Genomic DNA, 20,769 nt, shown 5'->3' on the forward strand with positions numbered 1-20,769 from the left:
ATTCACTGCATAGTTTTTTATGTGCCAAAGCTTTTTGTGTTGTTTTTGAATACAGTGGTCAAGGCTTAGAACTGCTTTCATGTTTTTATCTCTTTTGGAGTGATTTCTGCCCACCTCCTGTCCTGGTGACTTCTTCATACAACCATTATACTGCCATAAAAGGTGTTTTTAATGCCATATATGTACATCATCACACAAAAGTGAGTACACCCCTCACATTTTTGTAAATATTTTATTATATCTTTTCATGTGGCAACACTGAGCAAATTACACTTTGCTACAATGTAAAGTAGTGAGTGTACAGCTTGTATAACAGTGTAAATTTGCTGTTACCTCAAAATAACTCAACACGCAGCCATTAATGTCTAAACCGCTGGCAACAAAAGTGAGCACACCCCTAAGTGAAAATGTCCAAATTGGGCCCAAAGTGTCAATATTTTGTGTGGCCACCATTATTTTCCAGTAATGCCTTAACTATCTTGGGCATGGAGTTCACCAGAGCTTCACTGGTTGCCACTGGAAATCTCTTCCACTCCTCCATGCTGACATCACGGAGCTGGTGGATGTTAGAGATCTTGCACTCCTCCACATTCCATTTGAGGATGCCCCACAGATGCTCAATAGGGTTTAGGTCTGGAGACATGCTTGGTCAGTCCATCACCTTTACCCTCAGCTTCTTAACAAGGCAGTGGTTATCTTGGAGGTGTGTTTGGGGTCTTTATCATGTTGAAATTCTGCCCTGTGGCCCAGTCTCTGAAGGGAGGGGATCATGCTCTGCTTCAGTATGTCACATTACGTTGCCATTCATGGTTCCCTCAATGAACTGTAGCTCCCCAGTTCCGGCAGCACTCATGCAGCCCCAGACCATGACACTCCCACCACCATGCTTGACTGTAGGCAAGACACATTTGTATTTGTACTCCTCACTTGGTTGCTGCCACACACGCTTGACACCATCTGAACCAAATAATTTTATCTTGATCTCATCAGACCACAGGACATGGTTCCAATAGTCCATGTCCTTGCTCTGCTTGTCTTCAGCAAACTGTTTGCAGGCTTTCTTTTGCATCATCTTCTTTAGAAGAGGCTTCCTTCTGGGATGACAGCCATGCAGACCAATTTGATGTGTGGCGTATGGTCTGAGCACTGACCGGCTGACCCCCACCCCTTCAACCTCTGCAGCAATGCTGGCAGCACTCATACATCTATTTCCCAAAGACAACCTCTGGATATGACGCTGAGCACGTGCACTCAACTTCTTTGATCGATCATGGCGAGGCGGTTTCTGAGTGGGACCTGTCCTGTTAAACCGCTGTATGGTCTTGGCCACCATGCTGCAGCTCAGTTTTAGGGTCTTGGCAATCTTCTTATAGCCTAGGCCATCTTTATATAGAGCAACAATTCTTTTTTTCAGATCCTCAGAGAGTTATTTTCCATGAGGTGCCATGTTGAACTTCCAGTGACCAGTATGAGAGAGTGAGGGCGATAACACCAAATTTAACACACCTGCTCCCCATTCACACCTGAGACCTTGTAACACTCGAGTCACATGACCTTGTAACGAGTCACATGACACCGGGGAGTGAAAGTGGCTAATTGTGCCCAATTTGGACATTTTCACTTAGGGTGTACTCACTTTTGTTGCCAGCAGTTTAGACATTAATGGCTGCGTGTTGAGTTATTTTGAGGGGACATCAAAATTGCACTGTTATACAAGCTGTACACTCATTGTAGCAAAGTGTAATTTCTTAAGTGTTGTCACATGAAAAGATATAATAAAATATTTACAAGAATATGAGGGGTGTACTCACTTTTGTGACATACTGTCTATGTTGAAAGTGATTGTAAACCCCCACCTTGTAAAACAACCCATTCAGTTTCAAATAAGAAATGAAAGGCAAATCATTTGTGTATAGATACCAAAAAAATTATAATATGATAATAATGTTTATTCTCATTTTTTATAAGTGATCACATCCCCTCTATTTTCAGCTGCATAAGAGCTGGGGGAGGAGATCTTCCTAGTGCAAGGCTGTGTGTGTGAGGGGGGGGGGGGGTCAGGACAAGTTTGAACATTGGAGGAGAGCAGCCTTCCCAGCACAGCTAGAGCACTGACCATGGTGTGTTCTCCTGCCTAGTGTGGTCAGTTCTTAATAGGAAAGCAGAGGAACTGTCAGAAACAGCAGGGATTTCACACAAAGGAAGCAATACAAAGAGAACAGGATACTTTTTCATACAAGTACATTGTAGAGCAGGCACATAGCAGGAATATGAAATGTTGGGTTTACATATTCTTGAAGAAACTGCTCCTTTTGCTACTCTTTGTGGCAGTCGGCTGCACATCTTGCGGTTACACCAACTGCCTCATTCAAAATAACTGGATCGGTTATTAGGTAGGTTTAAAGAGTTTAAAAAAGCTGTTCACTGCTTTTTATTGTCTCATTATTTGCTGCTTTCTTAACATTTTGCCAGTAATTGGGGTACCTAAGAACCTCACTGCAAATGTTAACTGCTTACCAAACTGTACCAAAGCCATACAGGTGATAGGTTAATTAAAAAGATATACATTCGCTGACTTCACTGTAAAATCCATAGGCATGATAAATAAGAAGCATTTGAAATTAAATGCATGCAGAATGTTCCAGATAAACAAATGAAATTAAGAATGGTTATTAACCACTTAAAGACCTAGCCTCTTTCTGATATTTGTTGTTTACAAGTTAAAAACAGTTTTTTTGCTAGAAAATTACTTAGAACCCCCAAACATCATTAAATAAAGGCACATCGTATTTGTGCAGCGGTCTTACAAGCACACTTTTTTTGGAAAAAATACACTTTTTTGAATTAAAAAATAAGACAACGGTAAAGTTAGCCCAATTTTTTTTTTTTTGTATTGTGAAAGATAATGTTACGCCGAGTAAATTGATACCCAACATGTCACGCTTCAAAATTGCGCCCACTCGTGGAATAACGACAACATATTACCCTTAAAATCCTCCATAGGCGATGTTTAAAAAATTATACAGGTTGCATGTTTTGAGTTTTTTTTTTTTTATTATTTATTTAAATAAAAAAAAATGGAGTCACTTTTATTTCTATTACAAGAAATGTAAACATCCCTTGTAATAGAAAAAAAGCATGACAGGACCTCTTAAATATGAGATCTGGGGGCAAAAAGACCTCAGATCTCATATTTACACTAAAATGCAATAAGAAAAAAAATATGTGTCATTTGAATTTTTTTTTAAAATAGCTCTTTAAGAGCTATGGGCGAAAGTGGCGTTTTGACGTCGCTTCTGCCTTGCAATGGTATGGAGATGGGTGGGGGGCCATCTTCCCCTCACTCATCTCCATACCTCGCACAGAGAGGACCAGATCGCCTCTGCCTCTGCCAATGGCTATTATTGGAAACCAGAGCACCCACTGAAGAAGAGGATACCGGGGTTATGACAGCTAGCTGCTGCCATAATAAAGAAACCCCTCTTCAAACAGCCGACATATATCGGTGTGTGGCAGTCTGGAAGTGTTTTAGGTTATGGCTTTGTCACCTATGAACCAATCAGATTTCAATAAAATCTTTCTAATTGCCAAAGGTTACTGCACTTTGCACTGGAGAGATAAATGACACATTTTAAATATTATCAAGAAAGTTAGTGAAGAGTGCAATGTCGATATTGTTCACATTAGCACAAATCATTTGTCCCATTCTGTTCTAGACAGAAAGATTCTCACAGTTTGAGCCAGGATCATCACCAGTTAGGGAGTACTCTTACATTTTCAGAGGTCCCAACCTGTCCAAAAGGGACAACAAGGGAAAGTACTTGTTTAAAAGACCACAATGCTTGATTAAAGGAGAAGTACAGCCAAAGGTTTTTTGGCTATACTTCTATGGATCACATGAGTGCAGTTCGTTCTGCACTCCTGTGACCTGTTTTCAGTCGATAGTGGGCTGATATCCACTGTCGGCTAACATCACTCAGCCTGTCCAGACTCTGAAAAGATCCTGACCATATGCTTGGGATCGGCCCAGAAGCCTGGACCAACAGCTGGCTCAGCCTCTGAGTGAGCCTGAGTCAGCCCTTTCAGTCCCCTTCACAGCGCAGCACTCCAGTGAGTACTGGAGGGGCAGAACAGAGAGCCAGTGACTGACAGCCATGGCTCTCTGCTCAGAGTGGAGAGGGAGAACTGAGCAAACAGTGTTTGATCGTTCAGTTCTCGGAGTAGAGCGGGGGGGGGGGGGGGTCAGCTGCAGCTGCAATCGGTGCTGCAGCCATCTAGGTGAGTATGTTTTTTTTATGCCATTCCTGCACTTTTCTTTTAAAGAATTGGTGCAAAGCTGAAGGTTTTCGGTATGTTAGTCATGATGCTAGCAGGTGGTCTGATATTGAGATGTGCAAAAGTAGTTGTCTGCATCTCTCACACAAGGGCTCTGAGCTTCTTAGTATGGACTTTGGGAACTTTTTGGACATGCATTTAAACTGAGAACTGGGGGCAGAAATGGAATTGTTTTCTGCCTCAGCAGGTTAAAACAAATGTGAGGGTTTATATTGCTAAGGACTGGGCTGGTAGGGTAGTTACTTCAGTTAAAGTTTTTGGTGATAAAAATAACGCAGTAAATAGCAGTTTGTCACGTAATGTGTACTAATGTGCATAGTTTAGGCAGCAAGCTTTGTGAGCTGACAGCTCTTATGTTTAGGAACAACGTGGCCTATGTTGCAATTACAGAGACATGGATCAAGGATTCAAATTACTGGGAAATAACTATATCAGGGTACACACTATTCAGGAATGACAGAGTAGGGAAGAGGGGAGGGGGAGTTGCCATGTATGCCAAAATCAGAAAAATACTAAGATTAATAAAAAATAAATAAAAAATACTTGAAACCCTCTGGGTCTGCCTTCCAACCAGAGACCCTCCCTTAGAATTGGTGTAGTATGCAGACCCCCAGGACATATGAAGATTATGATAACTTGTTGATTGATGAGATGACTCAAATGGCAATGAAGTGAGAGATTTTAATTATGGGTGACTTCAAGGTGCCTGACATGAACTGGAATTCTCAAACTGATATTACATGCAGGAGCAGGGATGTAATGGAAGCACTGGATGGGGTTTCTCTGAAACAGTTAGTAAAAAGCCCAACCTGAGGTGATCATATTCTGAACCTAGCACTGACAAATGGGGATCCGTTGTCTGATGTTGAGGTAGGTTAAAATTTGGAAGTTTTAGGTTTCGAAAGAAAAATGTTTGCTAAAATGGGGGAATTTCTAAAAAATGAATTAAAAGCTTGGAGTAGAACAATAAGAGTCAGTAATTCCTAAAGTGGACCTTCCGCTCATTGTTCTCCCCCCCCCCCCCCTCCGGCGCCACAATTGCCACCTTTCAGGGGGAAGGGGGGTGCAGGTACCTGTACAGTACAGGTATCTGCACCCACTTCCGGCGTAGATTCTGCAGAAGGTACGCTCCTTTCCGCAGAATCTACGCCCCTTTCCGAAAGTCCCCTGCTGCCTGCTGGGAAACACACGGATCCCAGAGACAGCGGGGACCATCCTTATTGCGCAGCGCGATTTGCGCATGCGCAGTAGGGAACCGGGAAATGAAGCCGAAAGGCTCCACTTCCTGATTCCCATAGCCGAGATGGCGGCGGCAGCACCCGAGAGACGATCGAGAGATCGGCTTCGGGGGCCGACATCGCGGGCGCGCTGGGCGGGTAAGTGTCATTATTTTAAAAGTCAGCAGCTGCAGTATTTGTAGCTGCTGGCTTTAAAAAAAAAAAAAAAAAACGGCGGACTCCCGCTTTAAAGTCTATCATCCTGGAGGCGACTAGATTATACTCAGGCAAATTAGTAAGAGTAGATGGAAGAAAAAAAGGTGTGTAGGATAGTAAGGGAGAAAAAAATCAGCATATAGAAGATTTAATGAAACAAGAGGTATAGCCGATAGAGAAGTGTATAAAAATAGACAAAAGGAGACCAAACACATTATCAGTGCTTCCAAAGCTCACAAAGAGGAGGAAATTGCTAAATCTATTAACCACTTCCAGACCGCCGCAGGCCGATATACGTCCTAACTTTGAAGAGGAATATAGTTGTTATGGCAGCAACTAGCTGCCATTACCCCGATATATTCTTTTTCGGCCGGCGGTCCGGTTTCCGATAATAGTGGTCTCGCTGTGAGATCACTTTTATCAGCAAGGGGTGCCCTCCGCCGCTCACCGGAGCCGGCGGCAGTGGCGGAGGTGATCGGATCCTCTCACATCAGTGGCATGGAAACATATGAGGGGAAGATGGCCCCCCCATCTCCATACCATTGTAGGGTGGAAGCAATGTCAAAACATCACTTCCACCCATAGCTCTTAAAGGGCCTTTTTTTTTTTAAATTACATTTTTTTTTATTGCATTTAGTGTAAATATGAGATCTGTGGTCTTTTTGACCCCATATCTCATATTTAAGAGGTCCTGTCATGCTTTTTTTTTCTATTGCATGGGATGTTTACACATTCCTTGAAATATGAATAAAAGTGACAGATTTTTTTTTAAAAGATCAGTGTAAAAATAAAAGGTAAAATAAATAAGAAAAAAAAATAAAAAATGTTAAACTCTCCCCGTCCCACCGAGCTCGCGTGCAGAAGCGAATGCATACGTGAGTAGCGCCTACATATGAAAATGGTGTTCAAACCACACATATGAGGTATCGCCACGATTGGTAGTGCGAGAGCAATAATTCTAGCCTTAGACCTCCTCTATAACTCAAAACATGCAATCTGTAGAATTTTTTTAAACGTCGCCTATGAAGATTTTTAAGGGTAAACGTTTGTCACCATTCCACGAGCGGGCGCAATTTTGAAGTGTAACATGTTGGGTATCAATTTACTCAGCGTAACATTATATTTCGCAATATGAAAAAAAATTGGGCTAACTTTACTGTTGTCTTATTTTTTTTTTATTCAAAAAAGTGTATTTTCTCCAAAAAAAAAGTGCGCTTGTAAACCGCTGCGCAAATACGGTGTGACAGAGTATTGCAACGACTGCCATTTTATTCTCTAGGGTGTTAGAAAAAAAATGTATAATGTTTGGGGGTTTTTAACTTGTAAACAACAAATCTTAAAAAGAGGCTCAGTCCGTAAGTGGTTAAGAAAGGAGACAAAACCTTTTTTAGGTAGATTCGTGATGGAAGGAAAAAATACAATGTGAACACTAAAATGAAAACTGGGCACAACCAGTGTTGGTCATCTTACTTTAAAAAAGTAATTAGTTAAGTTACAAATTACTTCTCCCAAAAAGTAATTGCGTTAGTAACTCAAATACTACATTGGAAAAGTAATTAGTTACTCAGCAAAGTAACTGTGACTTTTTTAAATGCAATTACGTTCTATAACATCTTTAATATCAAAAATGTTTATATTAACTGATTGAAGAATAAAAACACTATATACAGTATTTCAGAACATTTGGTATTTATTTGAACTCAAATGTTGAAGGGGGTGGCAGCGGTGGTACTTGAGGGGTGGCAGCGGTGGCACTTGAGGGGGTGGTAGCGGTGGTACTTGGGGGGGTGGTGGTGGTGTACTTGTGGGGGTGGCAGTGGTGGTGGTGTACTTGGGGAGGTGGCAGCGGTGGTACTTGGGAGGGTGGCAGTGGTGGTGGGGTACTTGGGGGGGTGGCAGCGGTGGTACTTTGGGGGGTGGCATCGGTGGTATACTTTGGGGGAGTGGCAGGCAGCGTGCTACTTGGGGGGGTGGCAGCGGTGGTGGTGCCATCCTCTCCCACCACCACCACCTCTGCCTCTTACTGATCCCATCCCCCACCACCACTGATCTCCTCCCTACTGTATCCCTCCCATCACCTCTGTTGTATAAGTGATGGTGGGTGGGTAGGGATGGGATCAGTAAGAAGCAGAGGTGGTGGAGGACTTGGGATGGATCGATTGCACTGCAATTCGAATCATCAGTCACTTACTTGAATGCCTCAAGGGATGCCTTTCCTCATGGGGAGAGAGAGAGACCCTCCCCTTCAGCTGGTCAGCGGACTTCATTTTTCAGTGTCCGCCCCGCCTCCCTACATTCTGTCTCTCTCTCTCTGGATAGGCGGGGCAGGATGGGCGGTCCAGACAGTCTCTCTGAGTCTCAGCCTCTTCTCAGCTCAGCGTGCGAAAGCCCCCCTCCCCACGGCGGAGCGAACGGCCAGGCAGCGCGGCCACAGCGGGGCCTGTCGGGCGGTGGATGTAATTGAGGTAACGCCGCCCAAGTAATGGGAACTGAGTTACCATGAGGGGAAGAGTAATCAGTTCGATTACTCGTTACCCTCTAAAGTAACTGCGTTACGTAACTCCGTTTATTTTAACTCAGTTACTTACATCACTGGGCACAACACATATGTTGAGGGGGACCTGGATGTAGCAAAACATTTAAACAATTACATTGGTTCAGTCTTTTCAGAAATGAATTCCACTAACAATAGCAAGTTGGGAGATCCCATTGGTTCTACTAATGATAGTTCATTTTTTAGGATTTGATACATTGATACATCAGTGGGAATAATGCACCTTAAGGCTCTTTCACACAATTGGGCTGCTCGGATCCGCCTGTCTCTTTTTCAGGCAGATCCGAGCAGGCCACCCATTGATTTCTATGGGCAGGCAGATATCAAGCAGGCTGTCTGTTTTCATCCGATCTCGCCATAGAGAACAGCGAGGCCCGAACAGGTCCATCCCTGCACAGTGAGTGGAGGAGGACCTGTCATCTGTCTGCTCAGCGGGGATCAACAGAGCGATCCTCCACTGAACTGGCGGAGTCTGTCCAGCGGATCCGCTCCATGTGAAAGGGGCCTTACACTTGTGCTCCTTGGGAAGAATTAACCCCTTACAGATAGCTAGAAAGATCAATAGTGTCAGTGGGAATATATCTGAAAGGCAGAAATGTATCATTGGTCTAGGAACCCCTAGCAGGTTCTGGAGGAACCCTACGTTTCTATGAAACCCTGGTTGAGAAACTCTGACTTCTAAAAAAATGTTTTAGTATATTCTTCTTGCTGTAGAGCAGCTGCCCATCTGATTTTATATGAATTAAATGCACTGCTTGGACAGACCCTCTCCCTGGTTGCTACTAAATCAAAGGGATTGTGCATTCAATTATAATATGTGCCCGCCTTGATGTAAAGGATTTGCTAGTTTTAGGCTGGGTTCACACTAAAGATCGCAGCGGCTCACAGCAGGAGTCCGACACGTCTCCATTCATCATTGCAGGTCCGATTTCAGCCTGCATTTAGGGCTGAATTGGGACCTGAAATGGACCAAAAGACGCACAGGGCTTCTGTGTATTTTGCACCAGAGCCGCAGTGAAGATGTGTGAACCAACTCCATAGAGAGTCGGTCACAATCTCATGTTATACCAATTGGATGCGAGGAACCCGCATCAAATATGCAATAGTGTGAACCTAGCCTCACAGACCGTATTTCAATATTTTGGGACCAAGACAAAGAAGAGGTTGTAGCAGCTGACATTATTATTATTTTACAGGATTTATATAGCGCAAACAGTTTGCACAGCGCTTTACAACACAAGGGCAGACAGTACAATTACAATAACATTTTAATACCGTAGGAATCATAGGGCCTGCTCATTATCATAATTACAATCTAAGAGACATTGTATACACATCACATCACATTAAAATCACAGCATAGATAGTAAAGCAAATGCTGTCCCTTATGTCACTTTCGAAATCTTTACTGCGTTACAGCTATGTTACTCTCATTAATCGCAGGTTGCCACTTCCTGGAGAAGGCCATGCAAGTTGCTAAGCACCATGCTGACTCCCTTTTTGATTATGCTGTGACAGGAGATGTAAGAATGTTATTGGCAGTACAGCGCCACCTAGCTGCAGCTCAAGATGAAAATGGGGATAAGTAAGAATTTAATAAAAAAAAATTTCCTGTTTTTCTTTCTTCTATTCTTTTCGTGTTTGTTTTTATTCCCCTTTGGTTTTACTTTATGTTAAATAACTTTTATAAGTAAAATAGCTTTACAGACCTTAGTTTTGCTTGACGTCCAGTGTTACTGGCATGACATCAAGTTATAGATGTAAATCTGTTATGAGAGAAATAAGTAATCTGCCACTGCTAACATCTTTCTGGAAATGCTAGCTGCCTGGCTGTTTTGCTGACTCTGTTTTTAATAGTTTCTTTTCTATTAAATATTTTTTTACATCTTTCCTAAAAAATATTATTCCATATAAAGAGAAACATGTTTACATTCTCTGTTATTGTCATATGTCACGTCTAAATTAAAACAGGATGGCAGTTAAAATCTTCACATAAAAAATTGGCATGTTCTTTGTGTCTCAACAGTCAAATTATATAGATAAGTTGGCTGGTCATTAATGGGTTTCAGAAGCCAATTGCCCTTGCCATTACATGGAAGATCTAGAGAATTCTATAATGACACATAATTTATGGTGAGAGGAAATTATAGAAAGAAGAAGAGCATTATAAGGTGTTGAAACACACTGGATGTATACAGTGGATACAAAAAGTCTACACACCCCTGTTAAAATGTCAGGTTTCTGTGATATAAAAAATGAGACAAAGATAAAACATTTTGGAACTTTTCTACCTTTAATGTGACCTATAAACGGTACAACTCACTTGAAAAACAAACTGAAATCTTTTTTAGGGGTTGGGAAGATGAGTAAAAAAATAAAAATAAAAGAATAATGTGTAAGTAAGTAAGTAACAGTAAGATCCGTCTGATGCTTTGAAAGCTCTCTGCAGACCATGGCTTTTGCTGTAAGATGCGACTAAGAAAATGTCAGGAAAGACCTACTAGAACAGCTGAACTTTATTTGGGGTTAATCAGAGGCACTTTAATGATGGCAAGTGTGTACTGACTCCTATTTAACATGCGTTTAAATGTGATTGCCTAACTCTGAACACAGCTACATCCCCAATATAAGAGGGTGTGCACACTTATGCAACCACATTATTCTTTTATTTTTTTACTCATCTTCCCAACCCCTAAAAAAGATTTCAGTTTGTTTTTCAAGTGAGTTGTACAGTTTATAGGTCACAATAAAGGTGGAAAAAGTTCCAAAATGTTTTTTACATCACAGAAACCTGACATTTTAACAAGGGTGTGTAGACTTTTTATATCCACTGGATTTAAGGGTGGGGTTACAAAGAAGTATGGGTGTGTGATCAAGGGGGAAATGGGTTAGGGGTCAGCAAAGGGGTGTCCACCTTGCAAGCTTGACTGCCTACTCATCCCCCAATGCACCTGAATGATATATGGTTCCCCAACACCCCTGAAAGCCTCCATCCTATCATTAGTATTGTGAATAATTTTTAATTCATCAATAATCTGGAGAGTGTAGCTTTTACTAATTTAAACATCAGTGCTTTAGATAGGGACTTGCTATGGGTTTTTTTTAGGTAAGAAAGTACAGTATGTAAAATTGTATATTGTAGCCTACAATCTCTAATCTTTTATAAAGGCAAATCCACCATATCTGGTTAGCCCTACCATTATATTTGCATTGACAAAAGCAATTGGGTGAATCATCAGGTACAAAAATGTCTCATCGTAATGGAACCATGTACCATCTTAACAATACCTTATAGCAGCCCTCAAAAATTCCACTCGCCTGCTCGCATTTTGCGAGTGGATTTTGAGGGCTGGCAAGCTATTGGCTGCCTGGGAGTGGGGGGGGGGGGGCGAGACCCGCCGGCAGCCTGAGTTGAATGGTCCTTCTCCCAGTGATCGCGGAGGGGAAGAGAAAGGAGAGCCGCCCAGATGATCAGAGCACAGGGAACACAGCGATAATAGCTTTAATTTCATATGGCTGTGTTCCACACTGCTCGCTGTCACATACAGCCCCTCCTCCTGGTGCCTGGACTTTGATAGACAGATCCCCGGTACAATCCCAGGATGGACTATCTGTCAATCAAAGTTCCCCGGCCAGGAGGCGGGGCTGTATGTGACATTGAGCTTCAGGAAATGAAAGCTGTTATCACTGTGTCTCCTGCACTCTGATTATCCGGGCGGCTCTCCTGCTCCTCTCCTCCCCTGCACAGGTAGGCTGCATGGTGGGCACAGGCAGGCTGTTTTGGTATTTTGGTTGTTGTTAATATTTATTTTTATAACTTAATTCTGCATAGAACATTTAGATGTCAATTCATGAGATAATTTATGAGGGCATGTTTAGGGGCGGGTTGGGTGGAGCAGCTGGTGGCGAGTAACCCTTGAAGAGTAGCTAGCAGGACTTGAAATTTTGAGCTCTGCCTTATAGTTTTCCTTGAAAATTAAATGTCTCTGATACCTTAAAAGCTAGTTTATGCCATTCTGCCAATTCCATCTCGTTCTTTAGGCCTGTTCCTATCTTTCCACACAGGGCAATATTTTAGATGCTGACGTTAATAAAGTGTATATTGCGCATATGTTACCTCTCATCAGGGCCCCATCAGAGCCAAATCTAGCCTATCTGATCTGGAGGTGCAGTAAAAAAATGTCAGAGAGCATAATGTTAACACTGTATGTGAGTCACTGACATTCTGTTACACAGTGTCATGACCTGGGAAACACTTGTATGTTTTAGGCTCTCTTTAGATTAGGGTGAATAAATAGAACCTGTGCCCCCTTATATCAGACATCCCTATTAGAATCCTACTTTACATAAGAAGTCCTCATCAGAGTCCCTCTTTACATCATGAGTACTCTTAAGAGTCCTCCTTTAAATCATGTTCCAATCAGAGTACCCCCCCCCTCCTACATCAAGGTCCGTATCAGGATGCCCCCTTACATCGGAGTGTTCCCTTACATCAGATGGCCCCATCAGAGTGCCCCCTTATCAGGGCCAATGGGTTATGAGGAGATTTGAGTTTATGCCTGGTGCAAAGAAGGTCCCAGAGAGTAAGAGAGCAAGAAAGACTGGATATAAAGAACTATTGGGATTTGTATCCTTTCATAGAAAGTGCTGTGGAGGGAGACTGGTATTTGTTTATAAGAATTTGCATGATTTGTGGTGTAAACCTAGTGAAGGTAAATCGAGTTTTTCAGATCAGGAAAGCAAGAGAAAATCACTATCCTGATCTTGTTTTGGGTCACTAACTCCAAAAAAGTTGGGACTCTAAAAGCTACAGAATGCAATAATTTGCAAATCTCATGAACCCATATTTTATTCATAATCGAAAGCAAATCAAATGTTTAAACTGGGAAAATCGTCATGTACCTGCTGGTGGAGCCTGACATAAAGAAGGCCTCTTTTACACCTACGGCTCAAGGTCTCTTGGAAATTTAACAGGAAGCAAAAGGGCATAGAGTGGCATGAGTGCCTGTTAATTTTTCCAGCAGTTGGTGTCGGTAGGTGGCTGGTGCGTCCACAGAGTCAAGCCGAACATCAGGGACAGCTGATGGAGGTTGGCACTCGACAGGACTGGCAAGATGGTTAAAAGCAGATCAGTAGTCATTTGCTGGAAGCAGTTGAATGACAGCAGGCAGTTGTTTGGCAGGGGGTGATCAGCAGGCACTTGGCTGGTGGGTGGGTGGATGGTCAGCAGGCACTTGGTTGGCAGATGGGTAGCAGATTACAAGGGTCAGGCTAGCTGAGTTGGTAACTGACAGTCAGGTCAGGTACAAGCAGGTGACAGAAGAGTAGTCAGAAAATAAACCACCAAAACCTAAGCCAATCACTGCAGTGTTAGTAACTGTGACAATCTCCAATGAAGTGATCAAAATGTGTGCAATTATAGTACCTCAAAAGTAATATATGCATATAGTTATATGGCCAAATACTGGTGCCCACACCTTATGTGTTCCCACATGTGGCAACCAAAGTTATATAAAACAGTGCTGCGCAGTATCCTGTAACGAACAATAAAATTATACACACATCCTGTCTTTTTTTGGAAAACGGTCTCAAAAGAGAAAACATGTCCAAATATTATATTAATAAAAGGTCTTCAATTATAAAGTAAATGTCCGTTACTAATTTCTTGCCACTTGTGTCGCTTATATTATATATATTATATTCCTTCTGCCACTGTATTTTATGACCTCAGTGAAACTTATCTTCCACCATTATATTGTGCAAGTAATCATGTTACTGACTTGTTGCCAACTAACCTGATTAGTTGCAAAATGTTCTTCTAGCTCTTCCTTAGTACCATTTACTTTCAAAATTACCTTATTTTTTTCTTAAAATTTTCTAATTTTAAACATTAGCTATGTTTTCTATTTTCTATTGTGAATAAAATATGGTTTTATGAGATTTTCAAATCATTGCATTCTGTTTTTATTTAGATTTTAGACAGCTTCCCAACTTTTTTGGGAATTGGGTTTGTAACAAGCAAATCAGTGTGATAACAAAGCAATTGGCATCTTCAGAACTCAACAAGGCACCTTCTCTGTTTCCAAAACAGCAGTTTTTTTATTTAATCTCTATAATGTTTGTTCTGTTTGCAGTGTCCTTCATCTTTCTATTATTCACCTTCATTCTGCACTGGTTAAGATCTTTCTGGAAATAACATCTGGGGTCATATGTGAAGAGATTATCAATGTACGAAATGATCTTTATCAGGTATGCAACTTTCCTGTCTACTAAGAGAAAGATTCTTGAAGCAGGGCTCCTTTTTTAAAATCTTCCATACATGTTCGTTTTAAACTTTGTCCATTAATACCTTATTTCCTGGGTTTTTCTGGTCAGTCTCATGATTGGGGTGTGTCCATGACAGCCTGTGGTCACAGGAATTTGCTTGACTGTAGCTTAGAGTTGCCACCTGTCCGGTTTAGACACAAACAATCTGGGATTTGAATGCTCTGTCCAGGTTTCCCTCTACCTCAGACCCAGACTCCAACGCTGCCACCGGGGGGGTGCCACCAGGCCTCCTGTAGGGTGCCCCAACACACGGTGCAGGGGACAATTACAGAGGAGACAAACTGGAAGGTAAAGAGGTGTCAGGTGCTAGTGCAGTAGATTTTCTTTAATTAGATGTTTGTTTGTTTTTTAATCTGTATTGCACTCACAATTGTCATAGCCATCGGCAATTACAGAGGAGACAAACTGGGAGAGAAAGAAGCACCAGGTAACCACTGGTGTAGTAGTTTTACTTTAATTAAATGTTTATAAACAAACAAATTGTACAAATCTGTATTGTACTCACACATGTCAAAGTGGTCGGCATATCACAGTCTGTGTAAGGTCCACTATCAGCATTCTCCCGATCCACGCTGCTCTGATCACTGAATCACTGAATTACTGGAGAAAGCTGGTAAAAGTATAGAAAGAACAGCGGGGAACTCCAGTGAACTCCAGTAAATTGTTTTATGGCAGAGAGCACTATTGCACAAGATTTGGATCTCATTGTGTATGGGAACACAACTACAAATTGAAGATTTAAGTGTTTTTTGCACTGAAGCAAGTGGTATTTTTTAATGCGTGAATATCATAGACTATATAAGCACACAGTTTTTAATGGTATTTTTGTATAATTTGTGAGATGATTTATGGTTTTTGAGAAAAAAAAATTTTATTATTGGAATTGGTCTATGTATTTTGTATGGTACAATATGCTACATTTTTTCCACGTATACTTGTTATATATGGTTTTGCGTTTGATTTTTAGTAGATAAACGCTGAACAGTATTTATTGGTGTATAACACACACCCCAATTTTCGGAGGGAATTTTAAGGGAAAAAAACTTACATTTTTTTTTTTCCATAACCAAGTTTATTATGTCAAAGAAAAATAAAACAAGAAAAAGTGCATACATATTATTACATACAGCCAAAGTGTCACTGATATCAGAAGGGTGTACAGTAAGTAGAGTACAGCCGGTTCAAAACCGGTGTCATGAATAACAAACATTTGTAAAAAGGATCAAAAAACAGGGAGAGAGCGGTAGCTGGTCCCGACCATGTGGGTCAGTTAGACCCAAACCAAAACACACAGTTAGGGGCAAACCATCTAACTGGCAACATAGATTCAAAATGCCTTCCGTACAAGTATCGGAGTCTTGTAACCAACGATCCCATATTCTGTCGTATTTGGCCGGACATTCCCTGTTAATACACATAACCTTTTTATATGGTAAAAATAATTCGGTAAAAAGGATTCGGGGTAGCCCGGGTCCTTCCCCGGTTTGGGGATAAGGACTATCGTTGCTTCCCGCATAGAGGGGGGAAAAAACTTACATTTTAAATAAAGAATTTTGAAGCAAAATTAGGGTCACAGCTTATCAATGCACCCTGCTCAGTGCCCATCTGCACCCTCTAAATTGCCCATCAATGCACCCTGCTCAGTGCCCATCTCTAGCCTCTAAATTACCCATCAATGCATCCTGCTCAGTGCCCATCTGCAGCCATTAAATTGATCAACAATGCCACCTGTTCAGTGCCCATCTGCAGCCATTAAATTCACCAACAAAGCACCCTGATCAGTGCCCATCTGTAGCCTATAAATTGACCAACAATGCAGCCTGTTTAGTGCCCATCTGCAGCCTCACCTTTCCCATTATTGCAACCTCGCCAGTGCTGGATAATCCCTGCTGTCTCCGAGGGAAGAGGAGAAGCGAGCGCCGCTGAATTACTCCTGTGTACTCGGCGCTCTGTCACTCACAGAACCGCCTCCTGGCCCTGCTCATATGATAGACAGAACAGTGGCCCAATGCAGGGCCAGGAGGCGTGGCTGTGAATGACGGAGCGCCGGGTACACAGGAGATGACTGTGCTCCTCTTCCCTCAGAGACAGCAGGGATCGGTGTATAACACGCACTTACAATTTCCCCCTGATTTTAAGGGGAAAAAAGTGCGTGTTATACGGTAAAAAAAATGTAATTTGTGTAAAGTGAAACACAAGAGTGCTAGAAGCTAGGAGTTAGAGGGAATGTTGGAATCAGCAGACATTACATAATTTTTTTAGATTTTTTCTGATTGGCAAACTGTAGGCTTGTGAACCTGTAACATCAATGCTGATTGCCATGCCCCCTGCAACTTTTTTTTCATTCCATAATAGTGCAAGCAGGCATAGGCTACATAAGAGTGGCAACTCTTCTCTGAATTCAGGAGCAGAAAGTTAGATTGGTGAACTTTACTGGCAGTCTCAACAGGTATTTGTTGGACTTTGTCCACAGATATATTTTTATTTAAGCACTGCAGCAGTTTTTCTTTTTTTTTAATGGGAGGATGTCACCTGGAAAACCCCTTCTAATGGAAAATACTCATTTAAAAGTTACCAATAAACCTACATATTTACCAGTACACCTAGATAATGTGTACACTTTTTGTATTTATTTTTCTGATTTGGGGTTGCTATGGTAGATAGAAAATAAATTCCAACTTAAAGTGTTACTAAACCTAAAAACGTTTTTTACCTTAATGCATTGTTTGCATTAAGGTAAAAAAACATTTTTAGTTTCTCTGTGCCCTCCTTCTCCTGTGTGAAGGGGAAGAGAGGGGAGAAGAGATCAGCGCTGTGTAAGTCTATAGAGTGCGGCTCCATAGACACACAGGTCAGGAGCGTGGGGACTACGCTCTCCCCATAGCCAGCAGCTGGCTATGGTGGTCCCTCTAAAGAAGAGGAGGAGTCGAGAATGCCACCGGGGACCCCAGAAGGGAAAGATCGGGGCCACTCTGTGCAATACCACTGCACAGAGAAGGTAAGTATAACATGTTTGTTATTTTAATTTAAAAAATAAATGAGTTTAGTAACACTTTAATCTAGCCACAATATGTAATTAGAATATCCCTGGGTTTCCTTGTGTTTTAAAAGACACTTGTTTTTTTTAAACTTAAATACTAGAAAGAAAAAAACTGTAGTAGCCTATAAGAGGAGTCCAGAATTACACATTCACTGGTAAGGCTAAACTGATGTAACTTGCTATGGATTCCTGCACTTTGTACCTCATGATTTCTCTTTGCCCTTCTTCATTATTTACTGTATTTATTGGCGGTATAACACTCACTTTTTCACCATGAAAATCTGATGCAAATAGCATGTGCGTGTTATACGCCAATACTTCAATTTTAGCTGTCTCAGAGAGGACAGGGAGGGGGGGGGGGGGCGGGATGAGCGCCATCAGATTACATACAGCGAGAATCTCCTGTTTACTTGACGGCCCCCGTAATAGGAAGTCCCATCTCCTGGGCCGCCATTAGACCACTGTTCTGTCTATCATAGGAGATTCTCACTGTATGTAATCTGTCGGCGCTCGTCCCGCCCCTCCATTGTTCCCTCTAGGCTGTAGATGGGCATCGATGGGGCTGCACTGATGGCAATGGTGAGGCTGCATTGACGTGGACTGATGAGGCTTCCTTGATGGCACTTGTGAGGCTGAAGATGGGCATTGATCAGGCTGCATTTATGGAAATGGTGAGGCTGCAGATGGGGACTGACCCTTATTTTGCTTTAGAGTTCCTTATTTTAAATGTAAGTTTTTTTTCCTGAAACTTCCCTCCTAAAATGAATGTGCGTGTTATACACCTGTGCGTTATATGCCAATAAATACGGTACTTGCTGCATGTGGCTTATAATTTTGGCAAACATCACTTTGGTTTATTTTATTTATTTATTTGATAAATAATAAACACTATTATACAGAAGCATGAAATCAACTAGATTTCAAGTGGAACTCATGGAGTTCCACTTTCACTTCCTATTGTTAGGTGAGAGTTGAGGAAGATCCCTGTTTATAAACTGCTCTTGCTCAGTATAGAACATGGCTTATGCTAATAATCTCTTTCTACATTTGTAGACTCCTTTGCATTTGGCTGTCATCACTTGTCAATCTGATGTAGTTGAAGTTATTCTGAAAGCAGGAGGAGATCCATTAATGTTGGATCGTAATGGGAATTCTGTCCTGCACCTTGCATGTGAGGAAGGGGATGCGACCACTCTTAGCATTCTTCTTAAACACCCAAAATTAACGGAGATTATCAATCTTCCCAACAACGACGGTAAGATAGTAAGAATTAATACTGAAGTGAAGCAGTACACTGTTTATTTTAGACATATTAAAGTGAACACGTCACCACAGGATCACTTATAAATGAAACTGACCTGTAAAAGAAGATCATGTATATGTATGTATCTTTCCAGTAGCTTGTGTCTTTAAATGCCACTGGTTTATCCTGTTGTGACAAACGAGCCAGCCAAAGGAAATACTACCTAATATTTATATGCACAGAAGCATGGAATAGCTGCATCAGCCAGGGAGCAGCAAAGTGGCTGTATTTGAAGACACGGGCAGTCAGAAAGTTAAGTATGCAGGATCTTCATTTACAGCCCAGGTTTCTTTTACAAGCGACTATGTAGATACAGGTTCACATTAATATTTATATGGAAATGCTGTCCTTTTTCTAGTATTCTATATTGTTTTAATATCCTTGTTTTCCGGTTTAGTAATATGTAATTATGTAAAAAGGAACAGCCATATTTGCCACCTTTACACTTCTTATATCACTACAAATCTACAAGATAGAGGGGAAGATTTACTTAAAAGAGAAGTATGGGATTCATGAAAAAAAAAAAATTATACTCACCTAGGTGGATGCTGCATCTGTCCCCTGCTGGCTCCAGACCGAGAACTGTGCGATCAAATACCACTGATCACATAGCTCTCAGTCTGCAGGCTGCAGAGAGCTGGTCACTGTCAGTCACCAGCTCTCTGCTCACCCCTGGAGCGCTGGGCTGTGGAAGGGGGTGGGAGCGGCTGGCTCAGGCTGTGTGCGGCTCACTGAGAGGCTGCACTAGCTACCGGTCCAGGCATCTGGGTGGATCCTGATTATATAGTCAGGATCTTTTTAGAGCCTGGACCGGCTCTGTGACAGCAGCCGACAGCGGGCTTTAGAACAAACTGCACTCCTGTGATCCATATAAGTACAGCCAAAAAAGCTTTGGCTATACCTCTTCTTTAAGCCTGGTACACACATTCAGTTTAATTTTTTTTCATTCAACCTAGTAGGCTGAACAAAAAAAAAAAAACTGAGAGACCAACCGCCTTTGTGTTCTGACAGGAGGACTCCCCCCTCCCCAGCCACTGGCTGCAAGCACTGATTGGATGCTGGTTTTCCAGCATGTCCCTTCAACAAAAGCTGCTCCTTGGACCAGCTTCTGTCAGAAGGACAGCTGTAGTCCAAATGTTGGCTGGACTGTCCTATATTCGGACCATGTATCCAGCTTTAGGCTGGGTTCACACTGCTGCGGTGACAAGATCGGATGTGATTCGCACCGCACTGCGGTGCAAATCACATCCGATCTCTGTGCGATGTGAGTTCAGCCATACAGATAGTATGGCTGAATTCGCAATGGCATCCAGCTCAAGCTCACACAGGACCCTTTTTTTGGTCCGCAGCAGAATCAGATTGCATGGGTGTTCACACACCGATTCCTGTCCGAGTTTGCAGATCGCACTGCGATATGCGAACTGATCTGGGGGTGCCATTAACTTTTCACTGACACTCCCAGCAGTCCACATAGGGCACTGTGAACTGCCGCCGGGAGGCATGCGATGCGGGAACCCGCAGCGGATTCGCAGCGTTCCCGCATCGCAGCAGTGTGAACCCAGCCTAAAAGTGGTTCACATAGAATCTAGTGCAGCTGTACATAGTAACTGATCAGGTTCTAGGTTTTATTTGCAAAACTTAATTGAACAAGCTGAAGTTAGAAGATGATTGGTTACTATGCATAGCTGCACCAGATTCTTTGAGCACAAGTTTTAGTATATCTCCCCCAGAGTCTTTCTGAAAAAAAAATAGATTTTACACAGTCTCTAAAGCTGGC

At 42.1% G+C, this 20,769-nt stretch overlaps 1 protein-coding gene across 8 annotated transcripts in view; it reads left to right on the plus strand.

Annotated features, from left to right (window-relative positions):
• NFKB1 (nuclear factor kappa B subunit 1) overlaps window positions 1-20,769 on the plus strand; it is a 192,899-nt gene that overhangs the window by 141,819 nt on the left and 30,311 nt on the right. For all 8 annotated transcript variants that reach the window (XM_077476639.1, XM_077476641.1, XM_077476640.1 and 5 more), the window contains 3 exons: window positions 9,766-9,907; window positions 14,457-14,571; window positions 18,743-18,944. In XM_077476639.1, the coding sequence (XP_077332765.1) occupies window positions 9,766-9,907; window positions 14,457-14,571; window positions 18,743-18,944 (459 nt within the window). The remainder of the gene's footprint in view (window positions 1-9,765; window positions 9,908-14,456; window positions 14,572-18,742; window positions 18,945-20,769) is intronic.

Source organism: Lithobates pipiens, unplaced genomic scaffold (assembly GCF_037356315.1).
Source record: "Lithobates pipiens isolate NorthernLeopardFrog02 unplaced genomic scaffold, aLitPip1_a1.2 Scaffold_13, whole genome shotgun sequence".
Taxonomy (NCBI): domain Eukaryota; kingdom Metazoa; phylum Chordata; class Amphibia; order Anura; family Ranidae; genus Lithobates; species Lithobates pipiens.